General features: G+C 43.4%; 1 protein-coding gene across 3 annotated transcripts in view; it reads right to left on the bottom strand.

The window, feature by feature from the left end:
- Nucleotides 1-322: 322 nt before the first annotated feature.
- Nucleotides 323-26,229, bottom strand: part of Pstpip2 (proline-serine-threonine phosphatase interacting protein 2) — a 91,841-nt gene continuing 65,934 nt past the window's right edge. For 2 of the 3 annotated variants that reach the window (XM_045143377.1, XM_045143375.1), the window contains 9 exons: nt 17,421-17,519; nt 15,685-15,730; nt 15,354-15,433; nt 12,997-13,095; nt 10,304-10,400; nt 9,769-9,850; nt 7,497-7,531; nt 4,348-4,405; nt 323-1,030 (listed from right to left, as the gene is read on the bottom strand). In XM_045143377.1, coding sequence (XP_044999312.1) covers nt 4,356-4,405; nt 7,497-7,531; nt 9,769-9,850; nt 10,304-10,400; nt 12,997-13,095; nt 15,354-15,433; nt 15,685-15,730; nt 17,421-17,519 — 588 coding nt within the window. In that variant the 3' untranslated portion in view covers nt 323-1,030; nt 4,348-4,355. The remainder of the gene's footprint in view (nt 1,031-4,347; nt 4,406-7,496; nt 7,532-9,768; nt 9,851-10,303; nt 10,401-12,996; nt 13,096-15,353; nt 15,434-15,684; nt 15,731-17,420; nt 17,520-26,229) is intronic. The other variant, XM_045143376.1, reaches the window with a different exon arrangement.

Raw genomic sequence — 26,229 nt, 5'->3', positions numbered from 1 at the left:
CTGTCTCATTCTCAAATGAAAGTGGCCATCTATGGCCTGCCACAAGTTAATTGGTAACCCCTCCACCATACCTCCTTAGTGGTACATGAACTAAAGGCTATTTACAAACAATGGCTTCTTAGATTAGATGAAATATGCTCTGTAGTTCAATGTACAGCAGTTTTGACATTTAAATCCTAGTAATTTTTCCCAAATGAAAAAATATATATATAGCTAGGCATGGTGGTATATGCCTTTAATGCCAGCACTCAAGAGGAAGAGGTAAGAGGATCATTGTAAGTTCAAGGCCAGCCTGAGATTACATAGTGAATTCCAGGTCAGCCTGGGCCAGAGTGAGACCCTACCTCAAAAAACAAACAACAAAAAATGACCAGGCTCTGTGTGTGTGTGTGTGTGTGTGTGTGTGTGTGTGTGTGTGTGTGTGTGTTTCAACTTTAGCATTAACATCATAGCCTCCTCAAGGGTGAGGTGGAATGAACTCATCCATACTCTACATCTACTTCTGTCTCTAATCAGCTGAAAGAACTGTAAAGAAATTGATTTCACACTTGTGGCTCTTGAGCAAGTTTGATCAGGTAGCTTCTAGGTCCTCTAGGCAAAAAGGAAGGTAAATTTAAATCTCAGTGTCTCTGGGAGGGGGTGTCACTGTAAACACTGCATAGCCATGCTTCCTACAGCCCAAGGAGCATCTGCCAAACTGACAGCTCGCCTCCTCCGCCACCACGTCTGCCCTCCTCAAAAACCAATGCAGGGAATCCAGAGACATCCCGCATCTCGGGGAGGAAACACCTTTCCTGGCTTTAGTAACTGAGCAGGAAAGAATAATTCTTCAGCCTCGGGTAATGTGTAAACTTTACCAACAAATTTCAGAACTCTACTTAGTTAAGTTCAGCAAAATGTCTACTGTAAATTTAAAATATCAAAAAAAATTACAATAAGGGTTCACATCAGTCTTCATGATTGACAGGATTCTGCTGCTCCCGTGCCTCTTTCCATGCCACAGAAGCACTAGCTGGGAAAAGCTTTCTCTCTGAAAGAAAACAGCAAAAAAGATATTCCACTTGAATGACTTACTTATGTTGTCACCAGCTCCTACCCTGGAAGTGCATTCAATAAAGTCTGACTGCAGAAAATAAATGCTGAGGAACAGACTCCAACGGATGAGAGATGGACTGTTATGATCATGGACATGCTTGGTGGCAAATAATGCATGGACTTATATGTTTATATACATTTTAATTCAAAAATTGCAATCAGCCGTTATTAAATATGTCAGAATTATAACCAATAATTGGCTCTAAAAAACTAATAACTGCAGGGCTGGAGAGGTGGTTTAGTGGTTAAGGGACTTGTCTGCAAAGCCTAAGGACCCAGGTTCAATTCCCCAGGACCCACGTAAACCAGAGGCACAAGGTGGCCCATGAGTCTGGAGTTCATTTGCAGGAGCTGGAGGCCCTGATGCTCCCATTCTAACTCTCTGTTTATCTCTCTCTCTTCCTTTCTCTGTCTCAAATAAATAAATAAAAATCTTAATAAAAAAACTAACAACTGCAGAACAAATCACAAATTCCTACATCCTGCTGTTTAGAGTTCAATTCTAAAGGCACATTCAGACATCTTAAATATTGTAATAAATTGCTTAACTAAGTTACCTAAACCAGGTCCTTTCTTTAAAACTCTAAAATGAATCAATGATGTGTATACATGTTGAGCCTCTCCCTATTCATCAAGCTAGTACAGGACATTAAAATTATGTAAGTTGAGGAAGACTACTCAAGTCAATATATAGGCACTGATATGTGGTATTCACACATCAGAATCTCGGACTATAAGGAGCTAGAGTTCTAGGTCAAGTGTTGTTAGTAAGCTACTAGTATATATGCTTTATTCAGCAAGAAAGAGGTTTAAGAAAAGAGGGCTGGAGAGATGGCTTAGCAGTTAAGGCACATGCCATCAAGGCCAAAGGACCAGGTTCAATTCCCCAGTACTCACATAAGCCAGATGCACAAAGTGGCACATGTATCTAGAGTTCATTTGCAGTGGCCAGAGGTCCTGGCATGCCCATTCTTTCTTTCTCTCTCTCTCTCTCTCTCTCTAGCAAATAAATAAAATATTTAGGGCTGGAGAGATGGCTTAGTGGTTAAGCGCTTGCCTGTGAAGCCTAAGGACCCCGGTTCGAGGCTCGGTTCCCCAGGTCCCACGTTAGCCAGATGCACAAGGGGGCGCACGCATCTGGAGTTCATTTGCAGAAGCTAGAAGCCCTGGCGCACCCATTCCCTCCCTCTCCCTCTATCTGTCTTTCTCTCTGTGTCTGTCGCTCTCAAATAAATTTTTTTTTTAAATTTAAAAAAATAAAATATTAAAAAAATGAAAAGTCAACTCATGGTGCGCATGGTGGCACATGCATCTGGAGTTCATTTGCAGTGGCTAGCGGCCCTGGAACACCCACTCTCTTTCTCTCCCTTCCTCTCTCTCTCTCTCATAAATAAATAAAAATAAAATACTTTAAAATTTGTAAAAAAAAAAAAAAAAAGTCAACTCATGGGAATGTCAATGCCTGGGTGCCTCACAGCCATCACCTACATCATGATGCAGATCCTAAATCACTGATATACTTACCACGCCCCTGTTCTGCCTCTAATCAGGGCCTCTGCCCCACTTCCTGAGAAAGAAAGCTTATGAAGAAGAAACTATGACCGGTTACAAAGAATACAATCTATATGTATGTCAGACGTTATACCTGGTATGTCACCTCCAGGAAAGTTGCTTACATATTAAATATATTTCTAAAGCAATTTTAGGACATACATTTAAATGTCAATTGATACTAACTAGTTCTTTCTATTTAATTAAGATAATTTGGCTCCTGTCCTATGCAGCAAATTACTTTAAGTCACAAAGAGACTGAAGCAATGTTTGTTACGCTAATTTCGCCGCACTTTTCGGTGGTTAAAACACTGTAGGAAATCACCATGGAGTACTGTTAAAACTTGTTTGGTTGTTTGGTTAAATGTCACTAACGCCAAGCAGGAAGGATAGGAGGGAGACTATCCAGTTCTCTGATGACCTCTAGCATCTCATCCACCCACTTCCTGTCACTCTCAGATGCACACAGGTCAGGAAAATGGGTTTGTATGGAAGAAGTAGCTGAAGGGTTAATAGCCTTCCCTGAAAACTAAAGCAAACTAAAGAGTTGATAGCTATCCCAAAGCTTGTAGGCAATAAAGAAGTTTGGCACCTTCCCTGATTTATGTACTCCCCTTAGGCTAGCTGGCCTTGAAGGACCAGAGACCACCTGAGTATCTTCCTTAAGACATTCCTGGCTGAAGAAGCCGATTCTGAACAAGGGCACAAGCAGCTACAATTTTATTATCAACCGCACCTGGTACACAGTCTGTTTTCCTTAGGATCCTCCTTATAAACTTATACCTAGCCTGGCCCAGTGCTTCAGCCTTCATCCCGAGGGAAAGCTGAGGCCCCTCGCTGTTTTCTCTAAGTAAAACAGTCTGTCTGTAGAGATCAAACCCGGTGTTCTCCTTTGCTTTTCTCTTACTCTTTCCTTACGGTGACTCATTTTAGACAAATCAGAAAGCAGGATAAATTGAAAAATAACAATACTACTTACTCAGGGATATATCCTTCCAGACTTTGCTTATAAAATATCATATTATACCTGCAGAGTTAAAATCCAGGATAAAAGAAATCCACACCGCAAGGAGTTTCATTTAGATTGCTATCTGGGCTTCGGAGGCATTCCCTTTTGCATTTCTACAGGCTGATTTTGACTTGGGGCGGGTTCCAAGTACAGCAGTGGTCAGCACTGCTGAGTTGTCTGTGATTTGCTGGTTCAGAGCAGTGATAACCTACTGCAGGTTGACCCCGCCCCTCCTCCCTCATGACTCCTGGGATGTGCACAGTGTGCTCTCTGCATTGACTGCCTCCCGTTTAGGTTCCTATGTCCTTTTGAGGCTCACAGTGGGAACTGAATCCACAGCCTCACCTGTGCTAGGCAAGCTCTTACATTTACTTTCCCAGTTCACTGGCTTCTTGGGGTTGGCTTATCCCCTGTTAGGGAGATGAGGGGTTAGCACAATAAAGGTTAAGTGACTACACTGAGAACTACATGTGTTCTGATGGTGGGAATGCTGACGTGTAGGTCCGTAGGTCCGCAATGAATGGGAAATGCCCTTATTCAAACTGGTCCCCAGTCAGCTTCCACTAGTGGGATCCAGCCTGAAGGAACCACGGTGCTGGCCTGGCGCAAGAGCTGACTGACTTCAGGGGCTTCGGAAACGCAATCACCAGTCAAAGCTCAACTCGATGGCCCGAAGATGGAAAGGATCTTACCACGGGTGCTACTGATAGAGCAAGCTGTAGTTATCGACCAGCGAGTAATCAGGGTCATCTGCCAAAGGAAGAACATGGCATAGAATGAAGCTCATCTTTTTCTTTTTTATTCCCCTCTTTAATTTTTTAAAGCTTTATTTATTTATTTATTTGAGAGAGTCAGAGAGAGTGTGAGAGAATGGGCATGCCAGGGCCTCCAGCCACTGCAAATGAACTCCAGACACATGCACCACTTTGTCTATTTGTTTTACGTGGGTGCTGGGGAATTGAACCTGGGTCCTTTGGCTTTGCAGGCAAACGCCTTAACCACTAAGCAATCCCTCCAACCCTATTTTTATTCATTTATTTGCAAGCAGAGAGAGACAGAAGAAAGACAGGTAGAGAGAATGGATGTGCCAGGGCCTCCATCCAGTGCAAACGAACTCCAGATTCATGCACCACTTTGTGCATTCTGGCTTTATATGGGTACTGGGGAATGGAACCTAAGTCCTTTGGCTTTGCAGGCAAGTACCTTAACCACTAAACCATCTCTCCAGCCCCTGAAGCTAATCCTTTTTTTTCCCTGACAAGATCATAGCCCCTGTTCAAGCCAAAGCATTCTGTAAGGACAGAATATATCTGGCACCAAAAGCCACAGTTTGTAGCCATGACTACAAACCAGTTGTCAGTCTGGATGTCAGTATTATGATGTCTTTGCCCTCTTTAATGCATGTTCAGAGGACAGCATCCACAGAAAAGTCATCCTCAAAGATGGGCAGAAATGAAGTCACACATGAAGTGGTGATTATAAGGCAACAAGAAATCATTTAAATTGGGGTGGGGAGATGACTCAGCAGTTAATGCATTTGCCTGCAAAGCCTAAGGACCCAAGTTTAATTCCTTAGTACCCACATAAAGCGAGATGCACAAGGTGGTGCATGCATAGGTAGTTCTTTGCAGTGGTTAGAGGCCCTTGTGTGCCTATTCTCCCTGTCTGCCTCTTTCTCTCACGCATATGCTCTTTCAAATAAATAAATAAATAATAAATAAAGTATTTAAAAATGATAATTTAAGTCATATGAGTCAATTATATAATTTCAGCCACTCATTTGTAGTGATTAATTTTTTAATATTTTTATTTATTTATTTGAGAGGGAGAGAAAAAGAGAGAATATGGGTGTGTCAGCGCTTCTAGCTGCTGCGAACCAACTCCAGATGCATGCATCACCTTATGCATCTGGCTTACATGGGGTCCTGGGGAATTGAACCTGGGTCCTTTGGCTTTGCAGGTAAGCACTTTAACCACTAAGCCATCTCTCCAGCCCCTAGTGATTAAATTTTAATTGAACTGCCAAATAAGCATAAGTTGCCTCTTCTCTCAATCCCCTGGTAAACCTTTTTTGCCCAAAAATAATAGTATGTGAAGCACCTACTATGTGCTTAGTACTGTGTTAAGTATTGAAAGTGACACAAGAGAAGACAAAAGGGTGAATGGGTCCTCAACGATGTTGTAATAAACTAGGGAATACAACTAGCAAAAATGTTGAGGGGGCTGGGGAGATGGCTGAGCAATTAAAAGTGCTTGCAAAACCTGACCATCAAGATTCAATTCCCCAGAACCCATGTAAAACCAGATGCACAGTGGCACAAAAATCAGGAATTTGTTTACAGACGCAAAAGGCCCTACTGTGCACATGCACATAGGCCCACATGTGTACAAATAAATAAATATGTGTATATGTGTGTGTGTATGTAGTGGTTTGAATAGATGGCCCGCAATATATCCAGTTTTTTATTTGTTTGTAGTTTGCATCTGCAGCCACCTGGCTGGAGGCAGTGTCACTGGGTGTGGTGATGATCTAAAGATATGCAAAGTATGCCTAGCTGGAGTTCCTGAAGTGTGCTGTGGCTTTTGACTTTTTGGCTTGTGCTTCTCTCTCTCTTGGTCCTGTGAAGGCAGACCAGCTTCTTCTGCCATTATGGAATTTCCCCTTGATCTGTAAGCTTCAATAAATATCCCTTCCTCCATAACTTTGTCTGGTCTGAAAGTTCATCTCAGTGAACCTGAAGCTGTCTGCTACAGTATCTGTGTGTGCATGTGTGTGTGTGCGCACGCTAAGGGCTGGGGAGACTGTTCAGTGGTTAAAGGCACTTGCTTGCAAAGCCTGATGGTCTGAGTTTGATTCCCTAGTACCCATGTAAAGCCAGATGCACAAAATGGCACATGCATCTGGAGTTTGTTTGCAGCAGCAAGAGGCCCTAGCATGCCCATTCTCCCTCCCTTTCTCTGATTGAAAATAAATAGAAATATTTCATTTAAAGGTTGTGATGTGGGCCTGAGGAGGTGGCTCAGTAGTTAAAGATCTTAACAGGGCCTCCCCCATTTCTCTATTCTAATAAGTAAATAAAAAACATTAATTTTTTGTTTTTACTATTGAGATATGTGGTTCTTTCAGAGGTATTGGAAGAGTTCAGAATTTAAAATGAGGTGAGGGTGGTGAGAGGTTCCTTTATGAATACTGTGCAAAATCTAAACCTTCTAGCAATTCTATGCCTCTCAAACCCAAAGGAAACCAAATCTTAATTCTGCTATTAAATGATTTCTTTGATAAGACTGTATTATCATAAGTTTTTTTTAGTACTTTTTAAAATTAATTTTTATTGGAGAGAGAGAGGAAGGGGGGGAGATAGAGAGAATGGGCACACCAGGACCTCCAGCCACTGCAAATGAACTCCAGAAGCATGTGCTATCTTGTGGCATCTGGCTTTATGTGGGTACTAGGGAATCCATCCTGGGTCCTTAAGCTTTGCAGGCCAGTGCCTTAACCAGTAAGCCATGTCTTCAGCCCATCTTTTGGTATTGGTGCTTCTTGCATCTTCAGAATTGAACCTGGACCAGAAGGCTTTGCAAAAAAGCACCATTACCCACTGAACCATCTCTCTAGCCCCTTCTTTGGTAGTATAGTAGCTGAATTCTTGTGGATAAGCTATATAGAACACTAATCTTGAAATTTCAGTCTGTAGCAAACAGTATTATAAAAAAACTCAAATACAGACATATTCTTAGGAAATTGATTCTACCTAAACCTTTTCTCTTCTTTTGAAATCCTAGATATTCATTCTTAAAGAAAGCCTGACCTAAGAATTCCAAAGGTCTTTCTTGATGTTACCTGGTAAACTTTTAGGAACTGGGAGAGGTCCTCTCCTGTAAGAAACAAAAACCAAAGTCTTTCAGATAAAGTCTTATTATTTTTGTAATTTTCATTCATTTAATTTTTTTGGAGGTAGAGTTTCACTCTAGCTCAAGCTGACCTGGAATTCACTACGTAGTCTCGGGGTGGCCTCAAACTCATGGCGATCCTCCTACCTCTGCCTCCCAAGGGCTAGAGTTAAAGGCGTAGGTCACCACGCCTGGCTTTATTTTTGTAATTTTTCTACTTCATGCTATAAGCACATTATACTGTAATTGGCTCTGTATTCCGTGTTAGAGTCAAGAAGGCTGAGATGCAGCCCTGACCCTTTGAACTCTAAGAAGCAGGCATCATAGGATACTAAGGGGCAGGACACATAGTGGTCAGGAGAGCAGAGCCCTTTCCCCACAGTGCAGGCTCCCGGGACTATGACCTCAGCTGTGAGAACAAGATCTACCCATCTCTGGGTGGGGGAGGGGTAAATATGGTCAAAATACAATGTACACACATGAAATTATCAAGACACAGAATGTAAATATTCACAAGAAAAGAACTGCAACTCTTGTGCGTCAGAACCTTGTGCTTAGAGTGGGAAAGCCAAGCAGATCGCACCTCAATGGGGGAACTGCCAGCTACTTCGTATGATGTGTTCTAGATGCTTCTTAACTGCCGATGATGAGCCTGCAGTCCCCCCTAACGCTCTCCGCTGCCTCTTCAAAATCTAGATGGGCAATTCAGATGGCTGGACTCCCAGCTGACTTTATGTGAAACAGAAGTTTCTCTGCCTCAGGATCCTTTCTTTTAGGAGCAGAACACTGGCAACCGGCTGCATCTCATCTCCGCTGCACCTCTCTGCTCAGGTCTAGTGAGGACACAGCCATCTAGTTAGGAAGCATCCCAGCAAACACTGATGCTGTGCTCCAGGCTCCAGTAAACCTTTCTCCCTCTTTCTTTTATTTTTTTTATTTTTTTATTTTTTAGGTACGTACGGTCTCACTCTAGCCCAGGCTGACTTGGAATTCATTATGCAGTCTCAGGGTAGCTTCAAACTCACAGCAATCCTCCTATCTCTGCCTCCCGAGCACTGAGATTAAAGGCATGTGCCACCACGTCTGGCTTCCAGTAGACCTTTCTATGCGAACACTGAAGTCTGAATTTCATAGAATTTTCACATCCACAATAGTATCTTTTTTATTTTATCTATCCATTTAAAAATGTAAACAGGGCTGGGTTGGGTGGTGCATGCCTTTAATCCCAGCCCTTGGAAGACAGAGGTAGGAGAATTGCCTTGAGTTTGAGGACAGCCCCAAGACTACATAATAAATAAATTCCAGGTCAGCCTGGACTAGAGCTAGAGCCTACCTCAAAAATAAATAAATGAATAAATAAAAGTAAGCTGGATGCAATAGCTCATGCCTGAATCCCAGCACTGAGGAGGCTGAGGAAATAGGATTACTATAAATTGGAGGCCAGCGTGGACTACATAGTGAGTTCCAAGCCAGCCTGGATTACAGATTAGAGCCTATCTCAAACACACATAAACACACACACACACACACACACACACACACACATACACATACACACACACAATGTACAAATTCTTAACTCACAAGCCCTACAAAAATCAGTAGCTCAAATCTACCTATTAGGAGGCCACAGTGCGCTGGCTCCTACTTTCTACAGGTCATAGAAAGGCACAGTACTCATAAACAAATGAGAATGATCACACTCAAATAAGATATTTGTCCTCCTTGAACTATGACTAGTAAAATCCATTTAACATGTCCAAAAAATAATATTTCTGAAAAGCTAGAGACCTAACCAAATAAAAATGTACAATTTTTATTTGTCAATAAAAAATAAACTTTAATCCCAGCACTAGGGAGGCAGAGATAGGATTGCTGTAAATTTGAGGCCAGCCTGAGACTCCATAGTGAATTCCGGGTCAGCCTGGGCTACAGTGAGACCCTACCTTGAAAAAACAACAACAACAAAAAAGTAATGCCTTGCCGGGCATGGTGGCACATGCCTTTAATCCCTGCAACTCGGGAGGCAGAGGTAGGAGGATCACTGTGAGTTCAAGGCCACCCTGAGACTCTATAGTGAATTCTAGGTCAGCCTGGGCTAGAGTGAAACCCAACCTTGAAAAACAAAACAAAACAAAACAAAAAAGGAATGTCTTATAACAATGATAATAGAGACATTTATTAAAATATGTTTCTTCACATGAATGGCAATTATTTATTACCTTACTAAATTGGGCCCTGTAGCCTTTCCTGGTGGAGCAGCATTCTTCTGGGGGCAGTAGAAATTCTCATACATGATAGGTGCTAGGAGAGTCATTAAGAAACAAGACATTAGCCAGGTGTGGTGGTGCACACCTTTAATTCCAGCACTCCAGAAGCAGAGGTAGGAGGATCACTGTGAGTTCAAGGCTATCCTGAGACTTCATAGGAAATGAGGGCAGAAGGGAGGGGTGCTGTAATATGGATCTTAAATGGCTCCCAAAAGCCCATGTGAGAGGCCTTGTCCCCAGCTTAGCACTACTGGGAGGTGATGACACCTTTAAGAGGTATAACCTAGGATGAACCTCCAGGTCATTGGGGGCCTGCCCTTGAAGGAGACTATGGGAGTCTGGTTTCTGCCTCTTTCACTTCTGGCCATAAAGTAAACAGTACCACAAGCTGACTAACACAGCAGATCCCTTACACCCTTAGGGACACCTGACAAAAAAGACTACTGGAATCACTTCACCAACCCTCCCCATGTTGCCACTCACTCACCTGGTGGAACCTGCCCAGTTTTGCGTTGGTCCACAAAATACTTGATGTCCTCCTCGATGCTGCACATTTCTAAACTCTTACGGACTTGCTCATACATCTAATGAAAAGAAGATAAAGCAGCAAATGGAGGCATATTGATAGTGGTGACACAACTCCACAAAAGAACAACTTCAGGACTGGGACGTAACTCAGGTGGTAGAGTGCTTGCCTAACATGTATGAAGCCCTGGGTTTGGTTCTGAGCACCACATAAAAACAGAGGTGGTGGGGTTAGAAAGATTGCTCAGTGGTTAAGGCACTTGCCTACAAAGCTGAAGAACCTGGGTTCCGTTCCCCAGTACCCATGTAAAGCCAGATGCACAAGGTGGCACATGCATCTGGGGTTTGTTTGCAGTGGCTGGAGGCCCTGGAGTGCTCATTCTCTCTCTATCTGCCTCTTTCTCTCTGTTTCTCCTTGCAAATAAATAAATTAAATATTTTTTTAAAAACTGGGGCTGGAGAGATAGCTTAGTGGTTAAGCGCTTGCCTATGAAGACTAAAGATCCCAGTTTGAGATTTGATTCCCCAGGACCCATGTAAGTCAGATGCACAAGGTGGCACATGCATCTGGAGTTCGTATGCAGTGGCTGGGGGCCCTGGTGTGCCCATTCTTATTCTCTCTCTCTCTCTCTCTCTGTCACTCTCAAATAAATAAATAAAAATCAAATATGTAAGTAGAATGATTGAGATGGGGAGGGGATATGATGGAGAATGGAATTTCAAAGGGGAAAGCGAGGGGCGGAAGGGAGGGTATTACCATGGGATATTTTTTATAATAATGGAAAATGTTAATAAAAATTAAGAAAAAAATCAACAACAACAAAAACAGAGGTGGGGGAATGACTGTAATTGCAGCACGGAAGTTCATGGTCATTCTCAGCTACATAGGGAGTTTGAGGCCAGCCTGGACTACATGAGACCTTGCTGCGTCTGCAGCACCATCATGAAGAGCAGAGTTTGAATCCCCAGCATCTATGTACATGCTGGCTGGGGATGGCAGCCACTGTAATCCCAGGATATAGGTTCAGACTGGGAATCCCAAAGCAAACTGGCTAGCTAAACTAGCTGAATTCATGAGCTCTGGAGAGCCACTGAGGAAGATGCCTGCCGTCAACCTCTGGCCTCTCCACAAGCATCTCCATACATACATACCCCACAAAATAACTTTGATAAAATGGTTATTTTCAATTTTTGTTCTGACAAGAGAAAGAAGAAATTACTAAGTCTCAGACACATACAGGCTCTTTTCTCTGGTGTTTCTGTGCTATTACCTTTTTTAAAGTCCCAGTACTGGGCTGGAGAGATGGCTTAGTGGTTAAGGAGCATGCCTGTGAAGCCTAAGGACACACGTTTGACTCACAAGGTCCACATAAGCCAGACACACAGGTGATACAAGCGTGCAAGGTCGCATATGTGCACAAGGTGACACATGCATCTGGAGTTTGATTACAGTGGCTTCAGGCCCTGGTATACCAATTCTCTTCCTCCCTCCTCTCTCTCTCTCTCTCTCTCTCCCCCAAGCATTAAAAAATAAAGGCCAGTCTATTGGGCTTGCCTCAAAAAAAATTCCAGTATCTTTGTAACCAAACCAAACTTTGGCTGATTTTTTGTTTGTTTGTTTTAATACTGATGGGGCTGAAAACTATATACCAAGACCCATAACACAAAATCCACAAATGCAAAGACAATTACTTAATTTGAGGAAAAAAAAATCTTCCATTAATTTTTATGGATTTTCCTGGTGACCAATATTCTAAAGTGAGTGTCCCAACCAAATGAGTAGAGCTATTTCTTTCTTTTTTTTTTTTTTTTTTTTTTTGGTTTTTTGGTTTTTGGTCTTTTGGTCTTTTGAGGTAGGGTTTCACTCAAGCTCAGGCTGACCTCGAATTCATTGTGATCCTCCTATCTTTGCCTCCAGAGTGCTGGGATTAAAGGCATGAGCCACTATACCTGGCTGAGTGGAGCTATTTCTTAGCAAAGAAGATTGTGATAACCTGACTTGATGCCTCTACTATCTTGGGGTCCTGTTACCATGCACAGATTAATCCTAAATAAGAGCCCTGGGGATTCAGAAGAAAATCTTGAGCCCTGGAGTGATCATTATTAGCCTGCACACAGGTCAGTCTGCTAATACCTGGTACTGGGCTAAATGACTTCCTTCAAGACTGGAGCTGTTTTGAGGATTCACATTGATCTGTGGGGCATCTCTGTCTTCCCTACTTTAAACTGGGTTTCGGTTCCACTCTCTGCTCTCCAACCCTAACTGAATATATTTATTTTTATTTTTATTTTTTGGTTTTTCAAGTTATGGTCTCACTTTAGCCCAGGATGACCTAGAATTCACTCTCTATTCTCAGGGTGGCCTCGAACTCATGGTGATCCTCCTACCTCTACCTCCCGAGTGCTGGGATTAAAGGCAAGTGCCACCACGCCCAGTCTTGAATTTCTTTATTGGAGTCATGGTGGTAAAAAAACAGACAGGAGTCAGGTGGGTTACATGTTAAGCAGGGTCCTTTTATCAATTCACTGCGGTTCTAGATCTCAAGGTGAAGCAAGGAGTTGAGGGAGTATGAACTAATAAGCATCTCTGAGCTCTTTCCACTCTAATGACTCCCACACACACAGCACAGTCCTCCACGGGCACTTCTGACTTACTTCATCACTTGTGACACACTGTTGTGACAGCTGATTCACATGTAACCACACTGCATTCCGGAAGAAGTTTATTCGTTCACATTCTTGAGCTTCAAACACCTACAGAAAAACACATATGTGTGTGTGTGTGTGTTTACACACATACACATATATATGTATGTATGTATGTATGTATATATTTGTGCAAAGAAAGGAGCTATTCATTTAGGCTGGCTATGACCTAATGCTAACCCTCAATGACCCCTAAGATTATTAGTCAATGTCAGATACTCCCCCCACTACCAGACTCTTACCACAGTCAAAGAATATTAATAGATTCTCATTTCATATTAACACAAACAGGACTGGATGAGATCTAAAGGCAAGAAGTAATCAGCATCTGCCAGAGCTCCAGGTCCAAAACTGGCCCACTCACTCTGGGATGGAAGAGTGTGATTGGCAAGATGGTTATAGCTGTTGAAGCTGGTTGCAGAGGACTTTGTGCGGGTTTAAGGTTTCCTTAATTTAAAGAAAAATGCAGGGCTAGAGAGATCGCTTAGCGGTTAAGGTGCTTGTCTGGGAAGCCTAAAGAGCCAGGTGTAATTCCCCAGAACCCACATAAACCAGATATACTTGGTGGCACATGTGTGTGGAGTTCATGTTCAGTGGCTAGAGTTTGGCCTGGCATGCCCATTCTCTCGCTGTCTCTCTCTCTCTCTAATAAGTTATACACACACACACACACACACACACACACACACACACACATATTGGGTATTTTGTTTGTTTTTTGTTTTTTTTTTTTTTTCAAGGTAGGGTCTCACACTGGTCCAGGCTGACCTGGAATTCACTATGTAGTCTCAGGGTGGCCTCAAACTCACGGCGATCCTCCTACTTCTGCCTCCCGAGTGCTGGGATTAAAGGCATGCACCACCATGCCCGGCAAAATAAAATATTTTTGGTTTTGTTTGGTTTTTTGAGGTAGGGTTTCACTGTAGCCCAGGCTGACCTGGAATTCACTATGTAGTCTCAGGATGGCCTCGAACTCACGACGATCCTCCTACCTCTGTCTCCCCAGTGCTGGGATTAAAGACGTGCACCACCACACCCGACTAATAAAATATATATTTTTTTAAACTTTTTGGTTTTTCGAGGTAGGGTCTCACACTAGTCCAGGCTGACCTGGAATTCACTCTGTCATCTCAGGGTGGCCGTGAACTCACGGCGATCCTCCTACCTCTGCCTCCCGAGTGCTGGGATTAAAGGCCACCATGCCTGGCTAATAAAATATTTTTTTAAAAAAATAAGCAAAAGCTTTTGGGTTCCACTTTGTTTTTTTTGGCGGGGGGGTTGGTTTTTTGAGGTAGGGTCTCACTCTAGCTCAGGCTGACCTAGCATTCACTAAGGAGTGTCAGGGTGGCCTCAAACTCACAGCAATCCTCCTACCTCTGCCTCTCAAGTGCTGGGATTAAAGGCGTGCACCACCACGCCCAGCTAACCACTTTGTTTTGAGACAGGGTCTTACTCAGGCTGTCCCAGAACTTGTAATCTTCCTGTCCCATTCTCCTAAGCGCTAGGATCACAGGTATGCAAGACCACATCTGGTGAGCTGGTAGCTTTAATGCTAGGAATGAACTAAGCCTGTTTTCAAGACACCAGTTCACATTAAATGTAGTGAGCCCAAGGGGGCAAGGTGGGGAAGGGAAAGGCTAGCTGGCTGGTTTAAGACCTCGACAGGGCTGAAAATAACCCCTTTTCCATTCTATGGAAGAGGGCTGCAAATCCAGTGGTTCTAATTCTTGAACTGGGGATATTGCTGGATCCTACCCCCAGAGTTTCATGTTCCTTGGGTCTGGGATCAGGCAGAGAATCTCCATCTCTAACGAGTCCTCAGGTAACACTCACTCTGCTGGCTTTGGGACCTCACTTGGAGGATCACCACTAAGAAAATGATGCCAGAAACACGAGGAAAATCGAGACGATCTCTTCTAAGTTTTCTCTCCAAAATTGTGAAGTCACATGCATCCCCTTAGAGCCTAGCAAGTACAGGCAAGGCTTGTCAAGGCAATTACTGTACCCAACCCACCATTAACCCGCTCAGCCGGCTCATGCTCGTGCTAACCGAACATTAGACTAAATCTTTGGACTTAGTTGACCGTAGCGTGGTTGTGATGGGGCAGAGGCAGAAAGATGAGGTTTGGAGGAAACTATTCCAGTGCCTTCCATTCTTTACTCAAATTCCTGATTTCTAACTTGCCCTCAGGCCATTCAACTGAATGACAAAAGGGGTGGGGACAGGGTGCTTCTGGGAAGTAGACCTTCAGGTTTTCTAGGAGAAAGACGGGGCCCCATCCCCAGCAGCTTCCTGTTCCGGATACCTCGCAGGCCTTGATGTGTTCGCTCTGCCAGTCTTCTCGCACCTTATCCAGCATGTTGACGTGCAGCATGTACGCCTTGTCTGCAACGATGGGGAACCGGGCTTAGAAACCACAGGCTTGTGGGAGTTGTGGCTGTGGCGAGCTCACGGGCCCCCAAGGAGCTCTGAACACTGGATGGCCCTAATTACCTCCTCTTCCCTTATGCTATCTGTTAATCCTACCACGATGCGCCCATGTATTCTGTATTGTAGAACTGAGTTTCTCCAAGACAAACTCAGGATACTGTAAATCCCACCACCAACCCTCCACACATGGGGAGCAGGCCGCTCACCTGAGTCCTCTAATGCAGTCTTTGAAGTTGCCAGTTTCACAAAAAGCTGTGAGGACCAAAAAGGGCAAGAGATCAGGAACACTGAGCCAGACTTGGTAGGCCAAGCACATGTAAAAGCAGTAAGAACAAGGAGGCGAGGTTTTAGCCTGTGTCTTGTCTTCATTTTCCTTACGAGCAAATCTTTACACTTACCCTTTAATTGCCTTATCATTAGACAAACAGGTGTAAAGGGCTGGAGAACTGGCTTAGTGGGTAAGCCGCTTGCCTGAAAACCTGACAACCCAAGTTCGATTCCCCAGTACCCATGTAAAGCCAGATACACAGGTGGAGCATGCATCTGGAGTTCTTCTGCAGTGGCTAGAGGTCCTGGTGTGCCCATATTCATATTCTCTCTCTCTCTCTCTCTCTTTGCAAAACATAAATAAAAATATTTAAAAGGGAGCGGGAAAGATGGCTTAGCAGTTAAGGTGCTTGCTTGCAAAGCCAAAGGACCCAAGGTCAATTCCCCAGGACCCACATAAGCCAGATGCACAAAGGGACACATATGTCTAGAGTTCGCTTGCAGTGGCTGGAGGCCCTAGCACACCTATTCTCTCTCTCTTTCTCAACGTGTATTTCTCTCTCTCTCTCTCTCAAATAAATAAATAAAAATAAAATATTTAAAAACAGCCATAAAGCATGTCATCCTATGTTCTCCTAAAGACATACTCTGTCCTCTAGTAGCTAATAATCTTGTCTATTTTTCTAAAGCATTATCTTTCAAAATAATGACTTTACTTATGCCATTTTCAGTTTTTATTTAAACGTTGAGAACTTTGATACATGAACATATAGCAAATTGGTCATATTCCCATCAGGTTATCTTCTTATGCCTGCTCTCCCCTGTTCCCATTCCCCTGAGGGCTCTCTTCAGTGGGGTAGCTACAGTTACTGTGGGTGGGTCATGGTTACACTAGTCAGTTCCTGCGGGGAGGACAATGCCTCACAGTAGAAAATCTTATATTCAGATAAAATACTGTTAAATTTGCAGTTCTCCCAAGGAGCAGTCTGGCAACAAGGAATACATGAGCTGAGTTTCAAAGACATTAGAAAAAAAAAAAAATCAGGGGCTGGAGAAATGGCTCAGTGGTTAAGGCACTTGCCTGCAATGCCTAAGGATCCAGGTTCGATTCTCCAGTACCCATGTAAAGCCAGAGGCATAAAGTAATGCATGCATCTGGAATTTGTTTACAGTGGCTGGAGGCCCTGTTGCACCCATCCCCCCCTTCTCTCTCTCTCTCTCTCTCTCTCTCCCTCGCTCTCTGTGTCTGTCAAGTAAATAAATAAAAATTTTTTTTTTTTTAAATCAAGTCTGCTCTTCCACCCCTCATCCCCCAGTGGTTATGCCTCTCTAGTGCCTTCCCCAGCCCCAACCATGTGACAAAGGGGCTTTCTATTCGGAAGACCCAGAGGCTTAGAATGCAAATCCAGTGTTTATTCTCAGTTGGCTTAATTTTTATTGTGTATATATTTTTTATTTTTTATTGTATATTTTTTGCTTCTGAGACACTTTGTACCCCAGGCTGACCTCGAACTCATCATGGTGCTCTTGCCTCAACCTCCTGAGTAGTGGAGTTACAAACAAGCAGCATCAGACCTGATTCTTAGTTAGCATTAAACTGGTATAAGTAAACGTCTATGTGGCTCAGTGACATAAGTAAACCTTCAGGCTGTCACGTTGCAGCCCTCCCAGGTACCTTTTCTTGCTGCCTTGGGTTGACAGAATTGGCACTGCGGTGGACAGCCTGCTCCGCCTCATCCTTGTCCCGGCACTTCTGCTCGTAGTTCTTCTTGGCCTTCGTTGTTATCAACAAGGAGAGGACAGAGGAGGTGGTCAGACACACAACCTTGAGAAGTAGCTGCCATCACCTTCCAAGGCCAACTGGTGCTGCAATGTCATCCTATGTTCTCCACTAGCCTGTGGGCTCTCACGAGGAAAGGCAGATGCTCACGCTAGAAGCCGGGCATAGTGGTGCATGCTTTTAATCCCAGCTCTCGGGAGGCAGAGGTAGAAGGATTGCTGTGAGTTCAAGGCCACCCTGAGACTACACAGTGAGTTCCAGATCATCCTGGGCTAGTGTGAAACCTTACCTCGAAGGAAAAAATAAAAAATAAAAAACCTCTCACGAGGTCTTAGCCCTCTTCCAAATATTGCATGGAGTGGAAACTCAATCAAGGTACGATTGGTAGTGCAAAGTAAATGAGCTTTAAAAGTTGACTGAAACAGCTGGGCATGGTGGCACATGCCTTGATTTCCAGCACTTGGAAGACAGAGGTGAGTTCGAGGCTACCCAGAGACTACATACTGAATTCCAGGTCAGCCTGGGCTACAGTGAAACCCAACCTCAAAAAACATTTTTTTTCAATTATTTATTTATTTATTTGAGAGCAACAGGCACAGAGAGAAAGACAGATAGAGGGAGAGAGAGGGAGAATGGGCATGCCAGGGCTTCCAGCCACTGCAAACGAACTCCAGACACGTGCGCCCTCTTGTCCATCTGGCTAACGTGGGACCTGGGGAACCGAGCCTCGAACCAGGGTCCTTAGGCTTCACAGGCAAGCGCTTAACCGCTAAGCCATCTCTCCAGCCCCCCAAAACAATTTTTTGACTGAAACAGGGCCAGACATGGTGGCACAAGCATTTAATCCCAGCACTCAGGAGGCAAAGGTAGGAGGATTGATTGCTGTGAGTTCAAGGCCAGCCTGGGACAACAGACCAGATTGCAGGTTAGCTTGGGCTACAGTGAACCCCTACCTCGAAAAAATGAAAATTAAAAATGATGGGAAAAAAATGCTTGACTAAGAATGAAAACATTCTCCTTTGAGTCACTTTTTGCTGAGCTCTCTGAGGCTGCCTGTGAACCACAGATTAAGTGTTGAAACTAGAGGCACAGGTTCAAATCCTAGCCCCTTCATTGTCCATAAGCTCTTGAAAAGAAGTTAGTCTCTCTGTATCTCAACTTCCCCATCTAGAAAGTAAGGATCATATATATGCATGCATATTTATTTTCAAATAGATATGAAAGTAAAAGAAGGTATAAATTGTACTTTTATTTTTTTTTTTCCTAATGAATGAGTACTCCAGGTTTCTTCCCTGTGAAGGTTGTTTCAGCCACAAACCAATTCATTCTGCTGTTTCAATTCAAAATAAAAGGAAACTTATATGAAAAAAAAAATTGTACTTTTTAATAATGATTACACATTTATAAATCAAACTCAAGCCACAAAAATTAATGAAATTGAAATTATCAATAATTTACAAAGAACAACTCCTTTGGAGAGATGATCTGAACTGATTATTTCATGCACTTCCATACATTTCTGAGTACCCCTTGGAATGCAGTTAGGTTCAGCCTTTCAGTAAATATGCTGGCAATCCTCTCTTTAAGCTATGCACATACTGAAATATGAAGTCCATAGTTTTCATAATTAGTTACAAAAACATAAGATAGTCCTGCAACAAGATACGTCTAACAATTTTTTTTAATGCAACCATATTTCAAAGACTTATCTCTCTATCACACATGATCCTTATAGCTCCACACTTCAAACCCACACATCACACATCAAACCCAGGGCTTTGCACATACTTGGGAAACACTATGCTGGTGAGCTACATTTGAGCCTGTGATTTTGTAAGACAGGATTACACTAAATTCTTTAAACTGGCCTCAAACCCAAGATCCTCCTGCCTCAGCCTCCTAAATACTGAGATTACAGGTGTGCATACTGTTTTGACACTTTTAAAAAAATTATTTATTCATTTATATGAGAGAGAGAGAGGCAGGAAGAGAAAGAGAGAGAGAAAGTTGGCACACCAAGGCCCCTAGCCACTGCAAACAAACTCCAGACACATGTACCACCCTGAGCATCTGGCTTACATGGGTCCTGGGGAATCGAGCCTGGGTCTTTTGGCTTTGCAGGTGAGCGCCTTAACTGCTAAGCTATCTCTCCAGCCCTGTTTTGACACTTTTAATGGTCATCATATGTATACAGAAACATATAGCTTCCAAATCATGTTGCATGTATCATAGATATGAAATAATATATGCTACAATGTTGGACATAATACTTGATTCCCATTTTTTTAGACAGAATAATACCCCACTTATATTCTGAGCAGTATAAATTTTCTTCTATAGGACAAATTCTTAGAAGTATAATTATCTGGAAAACAATATATATGTCAGACTTCCTTCACCAGTTTATATTTCTTTTTTTTAACAATTTATATTTCTGCCAATAGCACTTCTCCACCTTTGTTTTAAAAAAGTAATTAGTAAAGGGCTAGAGAGATGGCTTAGCAGTTAAGCACTTGCCTGTGAAGCCTAAGGACCCCAGTTCGAGGCTTGGTTCCCCAGGACCCACATTAGCCAGATGCACAAGGGGGCGCACACATCTGGAGTTCTTTTGCAGTGGCTGAGGCCCTGGCACACCCATTCTCTCTCTCTCTCTCTCTCCTCTCTCTCTGCCTCTTTCTCTGTCTGTCACTCTCAAATAAATAAATAAATAAAAATAAAACAATAAAAGTAATTAGTAAAAATAAAATAAAATAAATGAAGTCATAAGTGATATATTCACAAAGGCTCAAAAAAAAAAAAAAGATTTGGGGCTTTTTCTACATGAGTTCATTGAGGCGGGAAGACCCAACAGAACTGGTGGTGCCGTTCCAAGCACTGGGAGTCCCAGGCTGTATAAAGAGGGGAAACCTAGCCAGGCGTGGTGGCACACACCTTGAATCCCAGCACTTGGGAGGCAGAGGGAGGAGGATCACCATGAGTTCGAGGCCACCCTGAGATTCCATAGTGAATTCCAGGTCAGCCTGGGCTAGAGTGAGACCCTACCTCAAACAAAAAAAAAGGGGGGGGAACCTCCCTGAGTACTAGCATTCACTACTCTCTGCTTCCTGGCTATGCACCAAATGTGACCAGCAGCTTTTTCATGCTCTTCTATCTCATGCCTTCCCTACCACAAAGGACTGTGTGGCCTCAACTGTACGCTGAAATAAGGTGAAGTGTCATCCTCAGGCACATGGACCACCTCCTGTGAGACAGGGTCACTCACTGGCCTGGAGCTCATCAAGCAGGCTGGACTAGCTGGCCAGAGATTTCCAGGGATCCTCCTGTCTCTACCACCCCAGTACCGGGATTATAAACACACATGACCACACCTGACATATGAGTGCTGGGGTTCAAATTAATGTTTGTGAAACAAGCACTTAAAATGAGCTCTCTCCTAAGCCCCCAAAAGTACTTTTTCAAAGGAGGTATTGAAATATGAGGAAGTAGTACTTGGGAGATGGAGGCAGGAACTTTAAAGTTTAAAGCCATCCTGGGCTACACGAAACCCTGTCTCAAAAAAACAGAGTAGCCGGGCGTGGTGGCGCTCGCCTTTAATCCCAGCACTCAGGAGGCAGAGGTAGGAGGATCACTGTGAGTTCAAGGCCATCCTGAGACTATAGTGAATTCCAGGTCAGTCTAAACTAGAGTGAATCCCCTCCCAAAAAATAAGAATAAGAATAATAATCAGAGTGGCAGAAGAGGTGGTGGAAAGAATGTAAGAGCCAAAATAAGGGTTGGACTCCTTAAAATGCACTCTTTCAGACACAAAATGGCCTGAACATCCATGACCTTGCAGTGCCTAACACTACCTACACAAGACCATCATGATAGGAGGAAAAGATGATAAATTCAAAATAAAAGAGTACAACTGATGAGTGGATAATGAAGATGTGGCACATTTATACAAAGGAGTTCTACTCAGCAGTAAAGAAAAATGAAGTCATGAAATTTGCAGGAAAATGGCTGGATCTGGAAAGGATTATACTAAGTGAGGTAACCCAGGCCCAGAAAGCCAAGCACCCATGTTCTCTCTCACATGTGGATCCTAGCTATAGATGACTGGGCTTCTGTGTAAGAAGGAAAAGACTCAGTACCAGAGGCCAGTAAGCTAGAAAAGAGATAGAAAGGAAAGAGAAAGGAAGGGAAGGGGGTACTTAATAGGATGGTATTGTATATATGTAAGTAGAAGAATAGATTAATGGGGGTGAAAAGGCCCAAAATGAGGTCTGGGGAAGAGACTGAGTAAAGGAAATGTGGAGGGAGGGCTAATCAAAAGCTAAGAGGATATAAATTAAATATATGTAATCCTACTTTTTTGGACAATGGAACACTCAGGAGCTGTAGATTGTTGCTAGAAAATTTTTAGTGCCAGGGATGGGATATCTTCCAGTGAGTTGTTGGCCAGGGAGGTCCCTGATGCCCCCAAAACATCATAGGCCATTGCCGAGGCCCTTGATTTCCCACCAGGAATAGATGGTAAGACCCTTTTGCTGAAGACTCCACATACTTGGGCTGCAAAAGGCCACTGAGAAATCTTACTGGAACTGAGCTGAGAACCTCCTCTATGTAGACCAGCTGACCAAAAGCTGGAAGAAGCCATTCTGCATGCAGTTCAATGGGAGAAAGAAAAATCACCAGTGAAGATACTCATCAGTGGATACTGCAAGCCTTATAATTGGCCAGCCAGGCCAAATGAGCCAATAGGTGCAATAGTGGCATGTCTATTATGGGGGAAACCAACTTCCCTCTAATTGGACTAGAGGCCCGCTCCATGGGAAGGGAATACATCCTGATACAGAAAACTTAAAACAGGGGTACTCATGAGCCCTAGGAGTGTAACGTCTGCTGTTGTCTGGCTAAATGTATATACTATGCTTATCAAACTGCCCAGTAAGCACTTCTGTTAATGTTCACACCCTTATATTAAGGCTACTCTCACTTTTGATAGAGATTCTTCTCTTTTCAGATGGCAATGACCTTGGGATGACTCAGAAGGTATCATGGTGATGGAAAGAAATGACCGCACTGCTCAGTACTCCAATATCTGTATCACACCTTCTAAGGCTCAGGGTCTAATGCGGAAGAGGTGGCAAAAAGAATGTAAGAGCCAAAGGAAGGGCAGGACTCCATACAACATGCTCCCTCCAGACACAAAATGGCCTGAATATCCATGGCCTCACAGTGCCTGATACTACCTTCATAAGACCATCATAAGAGGAGGAAAAGATCAAGACATCAAAAGTAAAAGAGAGACTGAGATGGGGAGGGGGTATGATGGAGAGTGGAGTTTCAAAGGGGTAAGTGGGGGGAGGGAGGGTATCACCATGGGGTATTTTTTATAATCATGGAAGTTGTTAATAAAAAAATTAAAAAGTAGCCGGGCGTGGTGGCGCACGCCTTTAATCCCAGCACTCGGGAGGCAGAGGTAGGAGGATCGCCATGAGTTCAAGGCCACCCTGAGATGACAGAGTTAATTCCAGGTCAGCCTGGACCAGAGTGAGACCTTACCTTGAAAAACCAAAAACCAAAAACCAAAAAAAAAAAAAAATTAAAAAGTAAAAAATAAAAATAAGAGTGACTGATTGAGAAGGGGAAGGGTATGATGGAACGTGGAGTTGCAAAGGAGAAAGTGGGGGAAGGGAATTACCATAGTTTATTGCCTATAATTATGAAAGTTGTCGATAAAAAATAAATAAAAATTTAAAATTTTTTTTAAAAAGAGTGAAGCAAGGCATGGTGGTGCATGCCTTTAATCCCAGCACTTGGGAGGCAGAGGTAGGAGGATCGCTATGAGTTCAAGGCCAGCCTGAGACGAGATAATGAATTCCAGGTCAGCCTGAGCTAGAGCAAGATGCTACCTCAAAAAAGAAGATTTCCAGGTCAGCCTGGGCTAGAGTGAAACCCTACCTCAAAAAACTAAAAACAGTAAAAGAGGAGGAGGGAGGTACAGAAAATATACTATTTTTCCTTCTTCCACATTAGTACATCTAAAAATTCTAAGCATTATATTAAAACAAACATCAGAGGACTCTGAAAGGTCAGAGAAGAAGGCAGATTGGCCAGTGAGCTTGGACGAAAGTAGCAGCAACTGAGGAGCAAGTGTCCTGGGTTTCCTCTTCCCTCGCGTGTCACAGCCTGAGTGCCAAAGAAGCAGGTAGCCGGAATATCACACAAATACAGCTAAGTTAAGATGGACTAAAAGCCTGCTCCCTCTAGCCAAAGTTGAAAGACTAGAAATGGGCCAGTTGAGAAGAACATAAACCTTATCAATAACCAGTCCTCTGAAGCTGAACTTCCCATAAAAGATTGGCGGGCTGGAGAGATGGCTTAGTGGTTAAGGCACTCGCTTGCAAAGCCACAGGACCCAGGCTCAACTCCCCAGGACCCATGGAAAACCAGATGCACAAAGGTGGTACATGCATCTAGAGTTTGTATGCAGTGGCTAGAGATCCTGGCACACCCATTCTCTCTATCTGCCTCTCTCTCTGAAATAAATAAGCAAAGAATAAAATATTTTAAGACTGGAGCCGGGGCTGGAGAGAGGCTCAGTGGTTAAGGCACTTGCCTACAAAGCCTAAGGACATGGGTTTGATTCCCCAGGACCCACATAAGTCAGATGCACAAGGTGGCACATGCATCTAGAGTTTGTTTGCAGTGGCTAGAAGCCCTGGCATGCCCATTTGGTCTCCCTCTTTCTGTGTCTATCTATTTGCCTCTTTCTCTCACTCTCTCTCTCTCAACTAAATAGATAAAATATTTTTAAAAGACTGGATCCTCTCATACATGTCAGGAAAGGCCAAACAGAAGTAAGCTTCCACAGTCACAGAGCTGTAAAGAGACAGCCAGCTTCCGTGCCAGAAGCCCCAGAAGACAAATAGGAAGCAAGATGCTCCTTCCCTACCAGGAAGTAAGGATGCCTTACCAACAAGCACCGCATGGTGGAAACCTTGTGGGAAGCATGGACTTGGACCCCTGCTTGGCAGTGATAAGGTCCCCTCCCTGACTGGGGTGGTGGCAGAGTTTAGTAAGAGTCAGAACTCTGACCTCTTTCCAGGACTAACAGGGCCACACCCACTCTGTGGCATTAGTGAAGGGCAAGAGGAACCCCAGATAGCAGTAATGAGGCAATGCCTCACCTCCCCCGCATTGGAGTCTATCACAGGAAACCAGCTAGAACAGATCCAAGTAATCCAGAGTCTTCGATCACAATACCCAAGATATCTAAAATCAATTGAGTCACTAAAGCTGAGAAATAGAAAAGATGTCAAACTGAATGAAGAAAGTCACTCAGTAGATGCCAGCATTCAGGTGACAGTTATGTTAGAATTACCTACTAAACATTTAAAGCAGCTGTTGTAAAGGTATTTCTCAAGCAATTACACATGAAACAAATTTTTAAAGCACATAGTATGGCAAAGATATAGAAAAACAAATAAATAGAGGCTATAAATAACCCAGATGGAAATTCCAGAACTAAAAAGTTCAGTAACTACATTTAAAAAAAAAATGCTAGGGCTGGAGAGATGGCTTAGTGGTTAAGCGCTTGCCTGTGAAGCCTAAGGACCCCGGTTCGAGGCTCGGTTCCCCAGGTCCCACGTTAGCCAGATGCACAAGGGGGCGCACACATCTGGAGTTCATTTGCAGTGGCTGGAAGCCCTGGCGTGCCCATTCTCTCTCTCTCCCTCCATCTGTCTTTCTCTCTATGTCTGTCGCTCTCAAATAAATAAATAAAAAATAAACAAAAAAAATTTTTTTAAAAAAATGCTATAAAACTCAGTGAAGTGAAGGATAAATAGGTGCCAGCTATGCTTTTGAATCTTGACTTGAAATATTTAAATTGACTTGCTTTGCTTCCCCAGGTATTGTGATAACTTTTCCTCAGGACATGAGCAAACATCTACCCACCCTAGATAAGGCACCGGTGACAGACCAAAGAAACAATTCCACTCAAGTTAGTCTGGGAAATCAGTGAGTTTAACTATGGCAGCATGGGTATGAGTTTACCTACAGAAGCATAAGCTACTGGTGGGAAGTTATACCACCAAAGAGAAGCCTTTCCCTTCCCAGCAGCACTTAACTGACTATATATCCTCAGGGATGGGCGAGGTCCCTAGTGAGCTGCTCCCAAGCTCGCCCTTCTCTCCACAAGGGAGTGTCAATGGGCCCAATCTTGTGAGGGTCTCATGGGGACCATCACAGCTACTCTGATTTCCAGAAGACAATGGCCTTGTCACAGAGAGGACAGAGCTCCACAAATAAGGTTACCTGAAAGAAACATCATTGTATCCACTATCTTATTTCATCTTCAAGCATTCCAAGGCCTTACAAAGGAAAGTCATCCCCCTAATTTTTTTCCCCTTAAAATAGTACACTAGGGCTGAAGAGATGGCTAGCAGTTAAGGAACTTACCTGTGAAGCCTAAGGACCCAGGTTCACTTCTCCAGTACCCACCTAAGCTAGATGCACCATGTGGCGCATGTGTCTGGAGTTTGTTTGCAGTGGCTGGAGGCCCTGGCATGTCAGCTCTCGCTCTCTCTCTCTCTCTCTCTCTCTCTCTCTCTCTCGTTCTTCCTCTCTCTCTCTTAAATAAGTCAAATACTTTAGCAAAGCCTAAGGACCCAGGTTCAATTCCCCAGGACCCATGTAAGCCAGATGCACAAGGTGG

Source organism: Jaculus jaculus, chromosome 2 (assembly GCF_020740685.1).
Source record: "Jaculus jaculus isolate mJacJac1 chromosome 2, mJacJac1.mat.Y.cur, whole genome shotgun sequence".
Lineage (NCBI taxonomy): Eukaryota > Metazoa > Chordata > Mammalia > Rodentia > Dipodidae > Jaculus > Jaculus jaculus.
Note: the sequence above shows the minus strand (reverse complement) of the source record. Positions and strands in the feature narration are given on the sequence as shown.